Source organism: Equus quagga, chromosome 12 (genome assembly GCF_021613505.1).
Source record: "Equus quagga isolate Etosha38 chromosome 12, UCLA_HA_Equagga_1.0, whole genome shotgun sequence".
In the NCBI taxonomy this organism is placed as follows: Eukaryota; Metazoa; Chordata; class Mammalia; order Perissodactyla; family Equidae; genus Equus; species Equus quagga.
Genome location: NC_060278.1, coordinates 40,522,445 through 40,539,386, shown reverse-complemented (window position 1 = coordinate 40,539,386; position 16,942 = coordinate 40,522,445). Strand labels below are relative to the sequence as shown.

Here is a 16,942-nt window from a genome sequence, read left to right as displayed (position 1 = left end):
ATGATTCCATTTATGTGGCATTCTGGAATAAGCAAAATATAAAAATAGAGAACAGATCAGTGATTGGGAGGGGTTAAGATTGGCAGAATAGTCTCAATACGAAAGGGGCAGCACTAGGGAATTCTTTGGATTTTAAAAGTGTTCTGTCCCCTGTCACAGTGGTCACAAGAATACATGCATATGATATAAAACTTACAGAACCGTATAACCCAAAAAAGTAAATTTTACTGTATGTAAAAGTTTTATAAATGATTCAAAGAAATATATTAAATATTAACCCTGGTATCTTTGTATGGTGAAACCATGGCTAAATTCTTTTATGATTCTGTATTTTCCAGAATCTATTAGCAAAATTTATTACTTTTATGATGGAAAAGTAAATATGATTTGCAAATAAGTATCAGAGTTCTCTAATGTATTGGTTTGACCACAACCAGAATATTACTGGCATTTAATAATATCCAACACATGGTAATAAGCAGAACTTCTGGGTAAGATTCTAAAGGATATCAGATCATGATTCACCTTACTTTCTGGATATAAAAAAGACAAAAAGTTAATAAAACTTTGCTTTTATATAATTAAAGATTAGAAGAAGAAAAAAATAGGCCTGTTTTATATATTTGTATATACCTTTGGTGAATAGTTACTACTTCTGGTTCAACAATCAGATCTTTCAGATATCATATCATTACTGAAACATTCCGTAAATGAATCCCTTTCTTACTTGGATTGATTTATTTATCGTTTCCAAATGCAGGCATCGCCCTACCAACTGGCGAGCGCTCTATCTTTGGGTATTTTGTGGATGTACAGCAATGTGAATTCATGCCGTGGTCAGAATTACTTCCTGGCATTCAAACACTAATTCAAAGAGGTGAGACTAATTATAAGACTCATATTCTAACTTCTCTAAAATATTGGGAACACTTTATATATAAAGGAGTTATGTCAGCAACTTTGAAGACTGATGTAGTCCAAGTTTGTGCAGGGACCAGTTTAGATCTCTGTTTACAAAACATGCCTTTAACAAAATAACCTTTGAATATTGCTTTCTGAGAAAGTTGGAATGTATTTGATGGAGTCAATTGTACATTGTAAAACTAATTCATTGACAGTCTTACTAACAAATACTTTTTATTTTAATTAGCTGTGATTAATGAAAGGAGAAAAGGGAGAGGGCCTCTTCTAAGACAGGAAAAACATATATAGGAACTACACTTGATTGTAAAGGAAACTGCTAATTAAAAAAGAATAATCATAGTTTGATAAATATCCATATATGCTAAATTGTTTGTATTCTCAATCTTCTGCTTCTAGTTGTAGGAAAAAAATATACAGAAAATTGTACTTTGAGAGCTTGGTTGAAGTTTAAGGCAGTAACTTAATGATCAAACCTCATGTAGATTTCTTGCAAATATAAGAAATTCAATAAATGCAAATTGAATTGAATTGCTTTGAGGTCAGTTTTCTCTCATCAAAGAATATCGAACTTTGGTTAGAAGAGTTTTTGACAGAAAATAACCAGAGATATCAGAATCATGAAACATCCAGAAAGTTCTAATTTCAGTTGGAAATACCAAGGTTCTACTGTATAATATTGTTCACAGTAAATATTATTGGCTGATCATACTTATTTCAAACCTCTGAATTGTGTATCATATGTCAGTGCTAACACTGGGTCATTCTGTTTTAGCTTTTATTACTATATAGAAAAAGCATAACTGAGTATCAGCGCACATAACTCAGTATCTTAGTGTCCCACTCCTAAGGGAAATGGGAGGCATTTTCTCCAAATCTAAGACATTACGTCCCAACTTACCCTAATTGTAGGCAAAGGGCTTAGAAGAAACCAAAACCCTCCCGAGCTTTCAAACCTTTCAAACCTAGAACAGGAATCTAAATATCACAATATCATTTTTGATTCACCACTACGCAATGCAAATCAAAGCTCCTGGTGCCAGACCAGTCTCAGGCACATGGGAAAAAAAAAAAAAAAAAAAGAATGAATCAATAACAAAAGCCAACATTTTGTTCATATGAGAATCCAAGAAGATTCTCAGAAATACCATTGGCAATGTGAGGCGCTTTGGAATGAAAACAATGTCCCTGTAAGAAGCAAGGGTGTAAAGAAAAGAAGGGCAGGCACAGCTCTGCCGGGTGGGTGCAACAGCGGAGGCCAGCGGGGGACTGCTTCAGCGCCTGGAAACACCCCAGTGGGCCCACGGAAGTGCGGCCGTCAATTTAGAGCGCCAGGGGCTGAGCAGGGGCCAGCCTGGCTAGAACCGCCGCGGGAGGCGTCTCTAACGAGATTATGCCTGGTTCTTGAGAAGACAGCAAGTAAACCCAATTAGATCCCATCTGTGAAATCAAAAACTTCTCACTCGGTGATGAGCTGCTTGCCTTAGTCCTTGCGGAGGTCATTGCTGATGGCGGGGGCAGCGCACACGCGCCGGCGCGCAGCTTCAGTTCTGCTGGTTGAGCTTGCCCTGCGGGATGAGCTTCTCAAAGTACACGTGGGCCGTGCAGGCGGTCACAGGCTCCGGGCTGCGCTCTTCAGAGAGGTTCTCCATCTCCTGTTGTACACTTTTAATTTTGCTCAGTGTCAGTTTGATGTGTGGGAACTTCTTCTGGAAGGTCTCATTTGTGTCCTTGAGGTCAGAGGGCCTCACATCCTCCATCACCGTGGTCGTTGGCCAACGCAAAGATGAGGACCCACCCGCTCGTGCTTGCCACAGGACCACTGCAGGTCATCCAGGAGGTTGGGGTTGTACACCAGGGCATCCCGCGCCTTGCTCCGTGCAAGCAGAGCGCGCCCCAGTTCTGTGCCAGCTGGTGCCAACTTGGCGGGGGCAAGTCTGTATCTTGACCCCAGCAGAGCATGTATACATTTATTGTGCGTAATATTATATACATGGCATTAGATGTACAATTATGTATTAAAATATAAGGAATTAATTTCTTATATGTAAATTAAATTTTATTGTGTATGATATAATATAATCAAATTATGAAATATAACATCATAAATTTATAACATTTAGGATATCAATATCATTTTTTTCCATGGTAAACTACATTATGATAGTTTTTTGGGCATCCTAGACATGCTTCAAAAATCACCTTTTATCAGGTCAGCCTGGTGTCTAGTGGTTAAGCTCACCGACTTTGCTTCAGGCCTGGGGAGTTAGGATCTCAAGTGAGGACCCACACACCGCTCATCAAGCCATGCTATGGCAGCATCTCACATAGGAAGTAGAGGAAGATTGGCCTGGATGTTAGCTTAGGGCCAATCTTCCTCACCAAAAACAAAATTACGTTTTATGATTAAGATATTTTTCCTCAAAAACATTTTTTTGTTTAAAAAAAGTACTCAATCTATTGTCATCAGGGGATGTATTTTGAAGTTCATGCAACATTTATTAATATTCAATAAATATTTATTTGAGACAAATTACTAAAGCAATGTTCTAATGAATCTCCTGTTCCTTGTATGGGGATATATGGAAACATACAGTAAATGTTTCCTTCTTCAGTAAGAAGATGGAAAAATAGGACCTTGATCAATATAAAGGAAAATGATGGGAAAGTTAGTTAATAATAATATGACTTAATTTTACGATATTGTAGCAAGTTAACCCTCCCTTTTCTTTCCATATACCTCTTATGTTAATACCCTGTGTGTCACACACTGCTTCTTGTCAATCAATTATCCATTCTTTCCTGTCTATTGATGGAAGATTCATCTAGGGGAGCTGGCTGGTAGCGGAGTGGTTAAATCACGCACTCTGCTTCAGTGGCCAGGGGTTCACAGGTTCAGATTCTGGGCATGAACCTACACATCACTCACCAATCAATTATGTATGCAAATATTGACATCCAAAGGCATTTGTCTAGGCATAGTTCTGACTGCTCTGTTCTTTTTCTATACTCAGTCCATTTTCTACCATTATCCCAATTTAATGGAGGCTACTCTGAGGCCATCTAAAACGATTGGATTGGTGGCAAGGCAACACTCTCTGCTGGACAGAAGCCAGCTCAACGGCAAAGATCAAGATTGAGGTGTTGCTTTTGTTGCCTTTGCTTTTGGTGTCAAATCCAAAAAACTCAGTGCTAAGAGTGATGTTAAGGAGCTTACCCCTTATATTTTCTTCTAGGAGTTTTGTGGTTTAAGGTCAGATAGTCAAGTCTTTAAACCAATTTTTAGTTAATTTCTGTGTAAGGGTTAAGATGGAAGCCAAGTTTCATGCTTTTGCATGTCACTGTCTAGTTTTTCCAACGCCATTTATTGAAGAGAATATCCTTTCCTCATTGTATATTCTTGGCTCTTTTGTCATAAATTAATTGGCCATATATGTGTGGGATTATTTCTGGGCTTTTGATTCTGTTCCATTGACCTATGTGTCTGTTTTTATGCCAGTAATGTATTGTTTTCATTAATATTACTTACAATGCAGTTTGAAATCAGGAAATGTGATGCCTCTGGCTTTGTTTTTCTTTCTGAAGATTGCTTTGGCTATTTGGAGTCTTTTGTTGTTCCATACAAATTTGGGGATTGTTTGTTCTATTTCTGTAAAAAATGCCATTGGAGTTTTGAGAAGGATTGCACTGAGTCTGTAGATGGCAGTGTGGACATTTTAACAATATTAATTCTCCCAATCTATGAGTTGGAATATCTTTCCATTTATTGTCTTATGATGTTTAGTGTATAGATCTTTCACCTCCATGGTAAAATTTGTTCCTAGGTATTTTATTCTTTTTGATACAATTGTAAATGGGGATTTTCTTAATTTATTTTCAGATAGTTCATTGTTAGTATATAGAAATGCAACTAATTTTTGTATATTGATTTTGTATCCTGCAACTTTACTGAATTTGTTAATTACTTCTAATAGTTTTTTGGTGGTATCTTTAGGGTTGTCTATATTTAATATCATATTATCTGCAATAGTGACAGTTTCACTTCTTTTCCAATTTGGATGCCTTTTAAATTTTTTTTTTTTTTTTTTTTTTTGCCTAATTGCTCTGACTAGGACTTCCAAGTCTGTGTTGAATAAAAGTAGTGAGTTCGGTCATCCTTGTTTTGTTCCTGATCTTAGAAGAAAAACTTTTAGCTTTTTACCATTGAGTATGGTGTTAGCTGTAAGCTTGTTATATGGCTTTGATTATAGTTAGGTACATTCCCGCTATACCCAGTTTGTGAAAGTTTTTGTCAGGAAAGTGTGTTGAATTTTGTCAAATGCTTTTTCTGCTTCTATTGAGATGACTGTATGACTTTTATCCTTCACATCATTAATGTGATGTGTCACACTGATTGATTGGCAGGTGTGAAACAGCCTTACCTCCCTGGAATAAATCCCACTTGATTGTGGTGTATGATCCTTTTAATATACCATTGAATTTGGTTTGCTAATATTTTGTTGGAGATTTTGCATTATATTCACCAGGGATATTGGCTTGAATTTTCTTTTTTTGTAGTATCCTTGCCTGGATTTGGTATTAGGGTAGTGCTGGCCTCATAAAATGAGTTTGGAAGTGGTCCTTCCTCTTCTGTGTTTTGGAAGAGTTTAGGGAGGATTGGCATTAATTCTTCTTTAAATGTTTGTTAGAATTCACTGGTGAGGCCATCTGGTCTATACTTTTGTTTGTTAGGAAGTTTTTGATTACTGATTTAATCTCCTTATTCATTATTCGTCAGTTCAAATTTTCTATTACTTCATGATTCAGTGTTGTTAGGTTGTATGTTTCTACGAATTTATCCATTTCTTCTAGATTGTCCAATTTGTTGGCATATAATTGTTCAGAGTAGTCTCTTATGATCTGTTATTTTTTTTGGTATCAGTTGTAATGTCCCTTTTCCATTTCTAATTTTATTTGAGTCCTCTCTCTCTTTTTCTTGATAAATCTAGAATCTTTCTATTTTGTTTATTTTTTCAAAGAACCAGCTCTTAGGTTCATCGTTCTTTTCTACTGTGTTTTTAGTCACTATTTCATTTTTTCTTTTCTGATCTTTGTTATTTCCTTCCTTCTCCTGACTTTGGGCTCAATTTGTTCTTATTATAGTTCCTTGAGGTGTAAATTTAGGTTGTTTATTTGAGATCTTTCTTGTTTCTTTCCCTTTTTTCAGTTGAGATGTAATTCACATTACATTATATTAGTTTCAGGTGTACAACATAATTATTTGATATTTGTATATATTGTGAAATGATCACTATAACAAGTCTAGTTAACATTCATCGCCACACGTAGTTACAATTTTTTTCTTGTGATGAGAACTTTAAAGATCTTATTTTTTAATGTTGGCTTTCATTGCTATGAACTGGCCTCTTAGGACTGCTTTTACTCCATCCCATAGGTTTTGGTATGTTATAGTCCTGTTTTCTCAAGACATTTTTTGATTTATGTTTTGATTTCTTCTTTGACCCATTGATTGTTCAGTAGCATGTTGTTTAATCTCCACATATTTGTGAATTTTCCAGTTTTCTTCCTATAATTGATTTCTGGTTTCATACCATTGTAGTTGATATGATTTCAATCTCCTTAAATTTATTAACTTTTATTGTGACCTAACATATGATCTGTCTTGGAAAATGTTCTATCTGTGCTTGAGAACAATGTGTATTCTTATGCTTTTGAGTGGAATGTTCTCTGAATGTCTGTTAGGTCCATCTGGTGCAATTAGTAGTTTAAGTACCCTGTTTCCTTGTTGATTCTCTGTCTAGGTGATCTATACGTTGTTGAAAGTGGGGTTTTGCAGTCCCTTACTGTTATTGCATTGCTATCTACTTCTCCTTTCAGGTCTGTTAATGTTTGCTTTACATTTAGGTGGTCCTGTGTTGAGTGCATAAATATTTACAAATATTATATCCTCTTGTTGGATTGACTTCTTTATCATTATGTAATGAAATCTTTGTCTCTTATTACAGCCTTTGGCTTAAAGTCTGTTTTGTCTGATATAACTACCCCTGATTTATTTTGGTTTCCATTCACATGGGATATCTTTTTCCATTCCTTCACTTTCAGTCTGTTTATGTCCTTGAAGCTGAAGAGAGTCTCTCGTAGGCAGTGTATAGTTGGGTCTTGTTTTTTCAGCCATTCAACTACACTGTGTCTTTTGACTAAAGAATATATTCCATTTACATTTAAAGTGATTATTGGTAGGTATGTACTTATTGCCATTTTGTTAATTATTTTCTGGCTGTTTTTTCATTCCTTCATTCCTTCTTCTCTTGCTCTCTTCCTTTGTCACTTGGTGCTTTTCTGTAGTGGTATGCTTAGATTCCTTTCTCTTTCTCTTTTGTGTATCTATTATAGGTTTTTTCTTTATTGTTACCGTAAGGCTTATATAAAACGTCTTATATTTGTAAGAGTCTATTTTAAGCTAATAACAATTTAAATTCAAATGCATACTAAAGCTCTACATTTTTACTCTCTCTTCCATGTTTTATGTTTTTGATATCACAATATACATCTTTTTTATCTGTATATCCATTAATAAAGTATTGTAGTTAGAATATTTTTACTACTTTTTAAAAATTACTTTGTTGAGGTCATATTGACATAATATTGTAGAAATTTCAGGTGTGCATTGTTATATATCAGTTTCTGTATAGACTGCATCGTGTTCACCACTTAGTTTTTATCAATCACCATACTGTGTGCCCTTTTACCCTTTTCATCCTCCCCCAACCTCTTCCCCTCTGGTAATAACTAATCTCTTCTCCTTATCCATTTGTTTGTTTATCTTCCACACATGAGTGAAATCATATGGTATTTGTCTTTCTCTGTCTAGCTTATTTTGGTTAGCATAATACCCTCAAGGTCCATCCATGTTGTCACAAGTGGCATGATTTTGTCTTTCTTATGGCTGAGTAGTATTCCATTGTATATCTATACCACATCTTTATCCATTCATTTGTTGATGGGCACTTGAGTTTCTTCCATGTCTTGGCTATTGTGAATAATGCTGAGATAGCATAGGGATGCATAAATCTCTTTGAATTGTTGATTTCATGTTCTTGGATACCCAGTAGTGGGATAGCTGGATTATATGGTATTTCTCTTTTTAATTTTTTGAGAAATCTCCATAGTGTTTTCCATAGTGGCTGTACCAGTTTGCATTCCCAGCAGCAGTGTATGAGGGTTGCCTTTTGTCCATATCCTCTCAAACATTTGTTATTTCTTGTATTATTAATTGTGGATGATGGGTGTAAGGTGAAATCTCATTGTAGTTTTGATTCACATTTTCATGATGATTAGTGATGTTGAACATCTTTTCATCTGTTTATTGGGCATCTGTATATCTTCTTTGGAAAAATGTCTGTTCATATCCTCTGCCCATTTTTTGATCAGGTTGTTTGTTTGTTGTTGAGTTGTATGAGTTATTTATATATTTTTGAGATTAACCACTTGTCAGATATATGACTTGCAAATATTTTCTCCCAATTGGTGGGTTGTCTTTTCGTTTTGTTCATGCTTTCCTTTGCCTCGCAGAAGCTTTTTAACCTGATGTATCCCATTTGTTTATTTTTTATTTTGTTTCCCTTGCCTGAATGGACATGGTATTCAAAAAGATACTGCTAAGACCAATGTCAAAGAGTGTACTGCCTATATTTTCTTCTAGAAGTTTTATGGTTTCAGGTCTTACATTGAAGTCTTTGATCCATTCTGAGTTAATTTTTGTGTATGGTGAAAGATAATGGTCTACTTTCATTCTTTTGCATGTGGCTGTCCACTTTCCCAACACAATTTATTGAAGTCACTTTCCTTTCTCCATGGTATGTTCTTGACTCCTTTGTCAAAGATTAGCTGTTCATAGTTGTATGGTTTTATTTCTGTGCTTTCAATTCTGTTCCATTATCTCTGTGTCTGTTTTTGTGCTACTACTATGCTGTTTTGATTTTATATCTTGGTAGTATATTTTGAAGTCAGGTATTGTGATACCTCCAGCTTTGTTCTTTTTTCTCAGGATTGCATTGGCTATCTGGGGTCTTTTGTTGTTCCATATAAATTTTAGGATTCTTTGTTCTATTTCCATGAAGAATGTCATTGGGATTCTGATTTGGATTGCATTGAATCTGTAGATTGCTTTAGGTAGTATGGACATTTTAACTGTTTATTCCTCCAATCCATGAGCATGCAGTATCTTTCCATTTCTTTATGTCTTCCTTGATTCCTTTCAATAATGTCTTACAGTTTTCATTGTATAGGTCTTTTACCTCCTTGGTTAAATTTATTCCTAGATATTTTATTCTTTGTGTTGTCACTATAGATGGGATTGTATTCTTGACTTCTCTTTCTGCTGGCTTGTTATTAGTGTATAGAAATACAATTGATTTTTGGTATGTTGATTTTGTACCCTGCAACTTTGCTGTAGTTGTTGATTATAGTTTTCTGGTGGACTCTTTGGGTTTTCTACATATAGAATCATGTCATCTGCAAACAGTGAGAGTTACTTCTTCATTTCCAATTTGGATCCCTTTTATTTCTTTTTCTTGCCCAATTGCTCTGGGAATACCCTCCACTACTATGTTGAATAAGAGTAGGCACCCTTATCTTGTTCCTATTCCCAGAGAGATGGCTTTCAGTTTTTCCCCATTGATTATGATGTTGGCTGTGGGTTTGTCATATATGGCCTTTATTATGTTGAGGTACTTTCCTTCTATACCCATTTTATTGAGAGTTTTTATCATAAGTGCATGTTGGATCTTGTCAAATGCTTTTTCTGCATCTATTGAGATGGTCATGTGATTTTTATTCCTCATTTTGTTAATGTGGTGTATCACATTGATTTGCAGATGTTGAACCATCCTGCATCCCTGTAATAAATCCCACTTGATCATTGTGTATGATCCTTTTCATGTGTCGCTGTATTCAATTTGCTAATATTTTGTTAAGAATTTTTGCATCTATGTTCATCAACAATATTGGCCTGTAATTTTCTTTTCTGTGTTTTCCTTGTCTGGTTTTGTTATCAGGGTAATGTTGGCCTCATAGAATGAGTTAGGAAGCAAAATTGACTTCTTCAATTTTTCAGAATAGTTTGAGAAGGATAGGTATTCAATCTTCTTTTAATGTTTGATAGAATTCACCAGAAAAGCCATCTGGTCCTGGACTTTCATTTTTTGGGAGGCTTTTGGTTACCATTTCATTCTCTTTACTTGTGATTGATCTATTCAGATTCTCTGTCTCTTCTTAATTCAGTTTTGGGAGGTTGTATGATTCTAAGAATTTATCCATTTCTTCTAGGTTGTCCAATTTGTTGGCATACAGCTTCTCATAGTATTCTTTTATAATCCTTTGTATTTCTGTGGTATCCCTTGTAATTTCTCCTCTTTCGTTTCTAATTTTATTTATTTGAGTCTTCTCTCTCTTTTTCGTAATGAGTCTGACTAAGGGTTGTCAGTTTTGTTTATCTTCTCAAAGAACCAGCTCTTAGTTACATTAATCCTTCCTACAGTTTTTTAAGGGCTCTATTTCATTTATTTCTGCTCTGATTTTTATTATTTCCTCCTTATACTGACTTTGGGCTTTGTTCTTATTTTTATAGCTCTTTCAGGTATAGGGTAAGCTTGTTTATTTGAGATTTTTCTTGTTTCTTCAGGTAGGCCTGTATTTCTATGAATTTCCCTCTTAGTACTGCTTTCGCTGCATCCTGTAAGAGTTGGTATGTTGTATTTTCATTTTAATTTGTCCTTTTTTTTTAAATTTTTCCTTTGATTTCTTCATTGATCCAATGGTTGTTCAGTAGCATGTTGTTTAGTCTCCACATATTTGTGACCTTCCTAGCTATTTTCTTGTGGTTGATTTCTGGTTTCATAGCATGTGGTCAGAAAAGATGCTTGATATGATTTCAGTCTTCTTAAACTTATTGAGTCTTGCCTTGTTTCCCAACATATGGTCTTTAAGAATGTTACATGTGCACTTGAGAAGAATGTGTATTCTGCCGTTTTTAGATGGAATGTTCTATGTATATCTATTAAGTCCCACTGGTCTAGTGTTTCATTTAAGACCACTGTTTCCTTATTGACTTTTTGTCTGGATGATCTATCCATTGACATAAGTAAGGTATTGGGGTCATCTATTATTGTGTTGCTGTCAATTTCTCCCTTTAGGTTTGTTAATATGTTAAGTGCATATATACTAATAAGTGTCATGTCTTTTTGGTGGAATGTCCTTTTTATCATTATATAGTGCCCCTATTTGTCTCTTATCTTTTTTTTAAGATTGGCACCTGAGTAACAACTGTTGCCAATATTTTTTTTCATGCTTTTTCTCCCGAAATCCCCCCAATATATATACAAAATATAGTATATAGTATATTTTTTTGGTTGTCAGTCCTTCTAGTTGTGGCATGTGGATGCCACCTCAACATGGCCTGATGAGCAGTGCCATGTCTGCACCCAAGATCCAAACCGGTGAAACCCTGGGCCACCAAAGTGGAGCACATGAACATAACCACTTGGCCACGGGGCCTGCCCCTTTTTTATCTTTTTTCTCTTCAAGTCTGCTTTGTTTGATATAAGTATGGCTACACCTACTTTCTTTTTCTTGCCTTTTGCTTGGAGTATCATCTTCGATACCTTCACTTTGAGCCTATGTTTGTCTTTAGAGTTGAGATGTGTTTACTGGAGGCAGCATAGTGTTGGGTCTTTTTAAGTCCATCCAGCCACTCTGTGTCTTTTGATTGGTGAACTCAGTCCATTTACATTTAGAGTGATTATTGATATATGAGAGCTTAATACTGCCATTTTGTCTCTTGTTTTCCAGTTGTTCTATATTCCCATTGTTTCTTTTCCCTTGTATTTCTGACTGCCATTTCAGTTTGGTGGTTTTCTGTTATGGTTTTCTCAATTTTCTCTTTATTTATGATTTTTGACTCTGCTCTAATTTTTGGTTTTCTGGTTACCATGAGGTTTGTTTAAAAGATCTCATAGATGAGATGGTCCATTTTCTTATTGTGTTTTATCTCCATTAGTCTAAGCAGATTCCATCCCTCTCCTCTTCTCCTTCTATGTTTTTGTTGTCACAAATTATTCTTTTTTGTGTTATGAGTTTGTTACTAAATTGTTTAGTGTTTAGTTATTTTTGATGCTTTTGTTCCCTTTATCTTTTATATTATAATTATTTGCTAATCTGTTCTGATAGAGAGCTACAATTTTCTGATTTTGTCTATCTTTTATCTGCTTGCTCAAAGCTTTGTAAACCTTTGCCTTTTTGCCTCAGGTAGGAGGGCTTCTTTCATCATTTCTTGTATGGGAGGTCTAGTGACAATGAACTCCCTCAGCTTTTGTTTATTTGGGAAAGCTTTTCTTTCACCATCATATCTGAAAGTTTCTGTTGAGAAATCCACTGAAAGCCTGATAGGGGTTCTTTTGTAGGTTATTTTCTTCTCTTTTGCTGCCTTTAATATTTTTTATTTGTCATTGACTTTTGACAGTTTTAATATGATATGCCTTGGAGAAGGTCTTTTTGCATTTATGTAATTAGGAGTTCTATTGACTTAATGTACTTGTAAGGACAGTTTCTTCCCCAGGTTTGCTAAGTTCTCAACTCTTATTTCTTTGAACAAATTCTCTGCTCCTTTCTCCCTCTGTTCTCTGTCTGGGATACCTACAATCTGTATGTTACTTTTCCCTGTTGAGTCTGATATTTCTCAAAGAATTTCTTCATTTTTAAAAAATCTTATTTCTCTCTCCTCCTCCACCTGTAGCATTTCTGGCTTTCTATCTTTGAGGTCACTAATTCTCCGTTCTGTAGGGTCTACTCTATTTGTTATGCTTTCTCCATTATTTTTTATCTCATTAATTGTGTTCTTCATATCCAGAATTTCTGTTTGATTTTATTTAAAGCTTCAGTCTCTGTAGTGAAGTATTCCTTCTGTTCATTAATTTTATTCCTGAGCTCATTGAACTTTCTGAATTGTCTTGTAACTTGTTAAGTTCCTCTATGATAGCTATTTTGAATTCTCTGTCAGTTATATTGTAGTCTTCTGTGACTTCAGGTTTGGTTTCTGGAGAATTGTCATTTTCCTTCTGTTCTGCAATGTTACTGTAGTTTTTCATGGTGTTTAATGAGTTGATCCTCTGCCAACGCATCTGTGGTAGTAATCACCTTTTCTTATCTGAGTACAGGTTTGGTTCTGGTCTTTGGTTTACTTTGGTTCTGGTCACCTGGGTCTTGTGTTCCTCCACTGGCTCTCCATGGGTTCAGATGCTCCTGTCCAGTGCATGACCTGTGCTGCTATTCCCAGGTTGTCTTGGGGTGCTGGTTGCACCACTGCCACGGGCACTGGGTTCACAGGAGTCACTATTGCTGGCAGGGGCCTGGGAACCCAGGGACATGTAACAACCCCTGCTGCTGGTGGAGCTGGTGTCAAGGTTGGTGAAGCTGGTGTCAAGGTTGCCACCCTGAGGGCTAGGTCACCAGTTTTGCTGTGGTTCCTGTTGCTTCTGATCACAGATTTCCTGTGCCATCGTTGGTGGGGGACAGGGGCTGTTTTTTCTGTTCCTGCCCCATCTGTTTGTAGTTGTGCTGGTAGGCTGCTCTGCATTTGTGCAGATTGGGCCACAGCCACTCAGCAGGGCACTTTTGTGCAGGCTGGACCCCTGTGCTCAGCAGGCAGGTCATGCTCACATAGGTGGAGCTGCCACTCAGGCCAGACCACCTTCGTGTGGTCTGAGTGCCACCACTTGGCAGGAAGCGTTTGCACAAGTGGGGCCACCATGGCACAGTGGGCTCTCCTGCAGGCCAGGCTACTACCACTCCACAAGCATATGTGCATGAGCCAGCTGCCCTCACCTCCACTCACAGTCATGCTGGCTGCTATGAGGATCTGCACCCTGGATTACTGCCACCAGAAATTGGCCACTCCACTAGTTCCACCACTTACCAGGGGTCCAGTCCACCCACCTTCAGCTACATGGATCCCTCAGGTGTCCTGTTGTGCTGTGTAGCGAATCCTCTCTTGGTTAATGGATGTCCATTTAGTTGAACTTAGAGGGGAAAGACAAAGGGAACAACTCACTCTGCCATGCTGCTGACATGTTCCCTCCTACTTTTGTCTTTTAACCTTCATACTAGATTTATAAATGATTTACCCACCACTATTGCAACATCAGAGTATTCTGAATTTAACTCTTTATTTACCTTTACTGGTAAGATTTATTCTTTCATGTATTTTCCTGTTACTAATTAGCACCCTTTCTCTTCAACTTGAAGAAGTCTCTTTAACATTTCTTGTAAGGCTGGTCTAGTGGTGATGAATTCCTTTGGCTTTTGCTTGTCTGGAGAATTCTTTGCCTCTCCTTCAATTCTGCAGTATTGCTAGGTAGAGTATACTTGGTTGGCAGTTTTTTCTTTCAGCACTTTGAATATTTTGTGCCACTCTCTTCTGGCCTGCAAAGTTTCTGCTGAAAAACCTGTGATGATCTTATGAGGATTCCCTTGTACATAACAAGTTGTTTTTCTCTTGCTGCTTTTAAGATTCTTTCCTTGTCTTTAATTATTGACAATTTAATTATAATGTGTCTTCATGTGGGTTCTTTGGATTCATCTCATTTGAATCCTTCTGGGATTCTTAGATCTGGACATATGCTTACTTCTCCAGGTTAGGAAAGTTTTAACTACTGTTTCTTTGAAATAGCTTTCTGTCCCCTTTTTCTCTATCTTCCTCTCCTGGTACCCCTATGATGTGAATATTGTTTTACTTGATGGTGTCCCTTAAGTCTTAAGCTATCTTTACTCTTTTTCATTCTTTTTTCTTTTTACTGCTCTGATCAGATGAGGTCCTCTACCCTGTCTTTGAGTTTGCTGATCCTTCCTTTCACTTCATCTAGTCTTCTGTTGAATCCCTCTATTGAATTTTTCAGTTCAATTATTGCATTCTTCAGCTCTGTGATTTCTGTTTGGTATTTTCTATCTCTGTTGAAATTCTCACATTGTACTTCTGACCTTGGTGAGCATCTTTATGACCATTATTTTGAACTCTTTATCAGGTAAATCACTTATCTCCCTTTCATTAAGGTATGTTTCTGCTGTTTTATCTTGTTCTTTCATTGGGAACATGTTCCCCTGATGCTCATTTTTCCTTTACTCTCTGCATTGGTTTCTATGCGTTAGATAAAAGAGACACTTCTCTTAGTCTTGAAGGAGTGGTCTCACATAGGAGAGGAAACATTGGCTGACCCTAGCTCTTTGTTGTCTCTTTCTTGTCTGCTGCCTCTGCATTGAGCCCTGGGGGGATGGCAGGTTAAAAACTGTTTCCTTATTTGCTACAGACCCATTGAACCTGTGAACACAAGCCCCTCTGGACACCAGAGTCAGGCTGTCAAGGGATGTGTCCTCTGGGCAGCAGCTGCAGAAGCCAGGCACCAGACGTGTGCACAATCTCCTTCCAGGGAGATATCAGCGACCTGTTTTGATGTGGGTTTTTTCTCATTCGCCCAATGTATATGAGTCACCCAACTAGTTTCTGGATTTCTTTCACAAGGATTATTCCATATGTAGCTGTAAATTTGGTGTGTCTATAGGATAGTTGAGTTCAGGAGCCTCTTATGTCACCATCTTGAACTGGAACACAAATTACATGTAAATTTGATAAAATAAGTCAAGTCATTGAATCATTTAATTTGGCTATTCAAGGGCCAAGGAGTACAAAAGTCAAAGCTCTCTTCCCTCCACTCTTTCTCACATGCACATATACATATAATGCAATCTGGGATAATGAAGATCTACACCCTCTGTGTAAAGATGGACTAGATTAAGCCAGCTTTACATGTCTAGGTACATATAATCTGAGCCAAGGTACACTATCCTGAGTGATTTAGGGGAGCTCAAGTCTTAAATTGGAGTTAAGGTAATCCCTGATTAGTCTCCAAGCATCCAGTAAGAAATCAACAGATATACTTTCTATAGAATGAGACTGGTATCTTAAACCTTATATTATCTCTAAAAAATTTTTCAAATTTGTTAATCAGCTAAAGATAATTAGCAGAAGCAAGATTACAGCCACAAATTAACAAAACTTGAATGATTGGAATTATTAGGTGTATATTCTAAAATAGACATGCTCACTATGCTTAAAGAAATAAAAAGTAAGCTTGAAAATACCTAAAAAGAATGAGAAACTATAAAAAAGTGATATAGCCCATTTGAAAATGAACCAAATATACTTTCTAGAAATGAAAATATTAATAGAAGTTAAGAACGCAACAACAACAACAGAATCTTACTTAATGGGGAAATATTTGAAGCATTACCATTAAAATTCAGCATTTTAATTTAATGTTCTATAGATACTAGTCAATGTAATTAGAAAGGAGAAAAAATTAGAGATACAAAATTTTGAAAAGAGGTGGTTAAATTTTCATTATTTGCAGATGTTATAATAAAATATCTGGAAAACTCAAAGATCAACTTAAAAACTATTATGAACAATTAGAGAATTTAGTTATATCTCTAAATACAGAATAACATATGGAAATCAATATTCTTCATATCATCAACACAAATAATCCATAAACAATCTATAAATCAAAATTGGTGTGAGTTTATTATGAGCCAACCCTGAGGACTGTATAGCCCAGGAGAGTCCTTTCACAAAGGAAGAGAACACTCCAAAGACATGGGGATGTACAGAGTGGTTACTGCACACTGTCAAAGAGCATGTATCACGTATGATTGGAATGGACCTTTTACAACAGTCACAAGACTGCTTTGCCAGCACAGCAATTCAGTGAACACAGCAGGTTGGCAGTCTCAAGGTGGGTGGTCACAAGGTGAGCGCAGCAGATCAGCAATCAATCCTTAGTTTAGGGAGAGATACTTATCCTTAAGGAAATGCAAATGTGGGGGAAGTTACATCCTTATCTTTAAGAGCATTGTTCTTGTCTTTGGGACATAGTAAATACTTAAAGCAGATGTGCAATGCATGCTCGATGGC

The 16,942-nt window shown here is 36.4% G+C and overlaps 1 protein-coding gene across 1 annotated transcript in view; it reads left to right on the top strand.

The window, feature by feature from the left end:
• Window positions 1-16,942, top strand: part of DNAH14 (dynein axonemal heavy chain 14) — a 390,346-nt gene that overhangs the window by 241,301 nt on the left and 132,103 nt on the right. Inside the window, exon 43 of the mRNA XM_046678097.1 lies at window positions 761-877. Coding sequence (XP_046534053.1) covers window positions 761-877 — 117 coding nt within the window. The remainder of the gene's footprint in view (window positions 1-760; window positions 878-16,942) is intronic.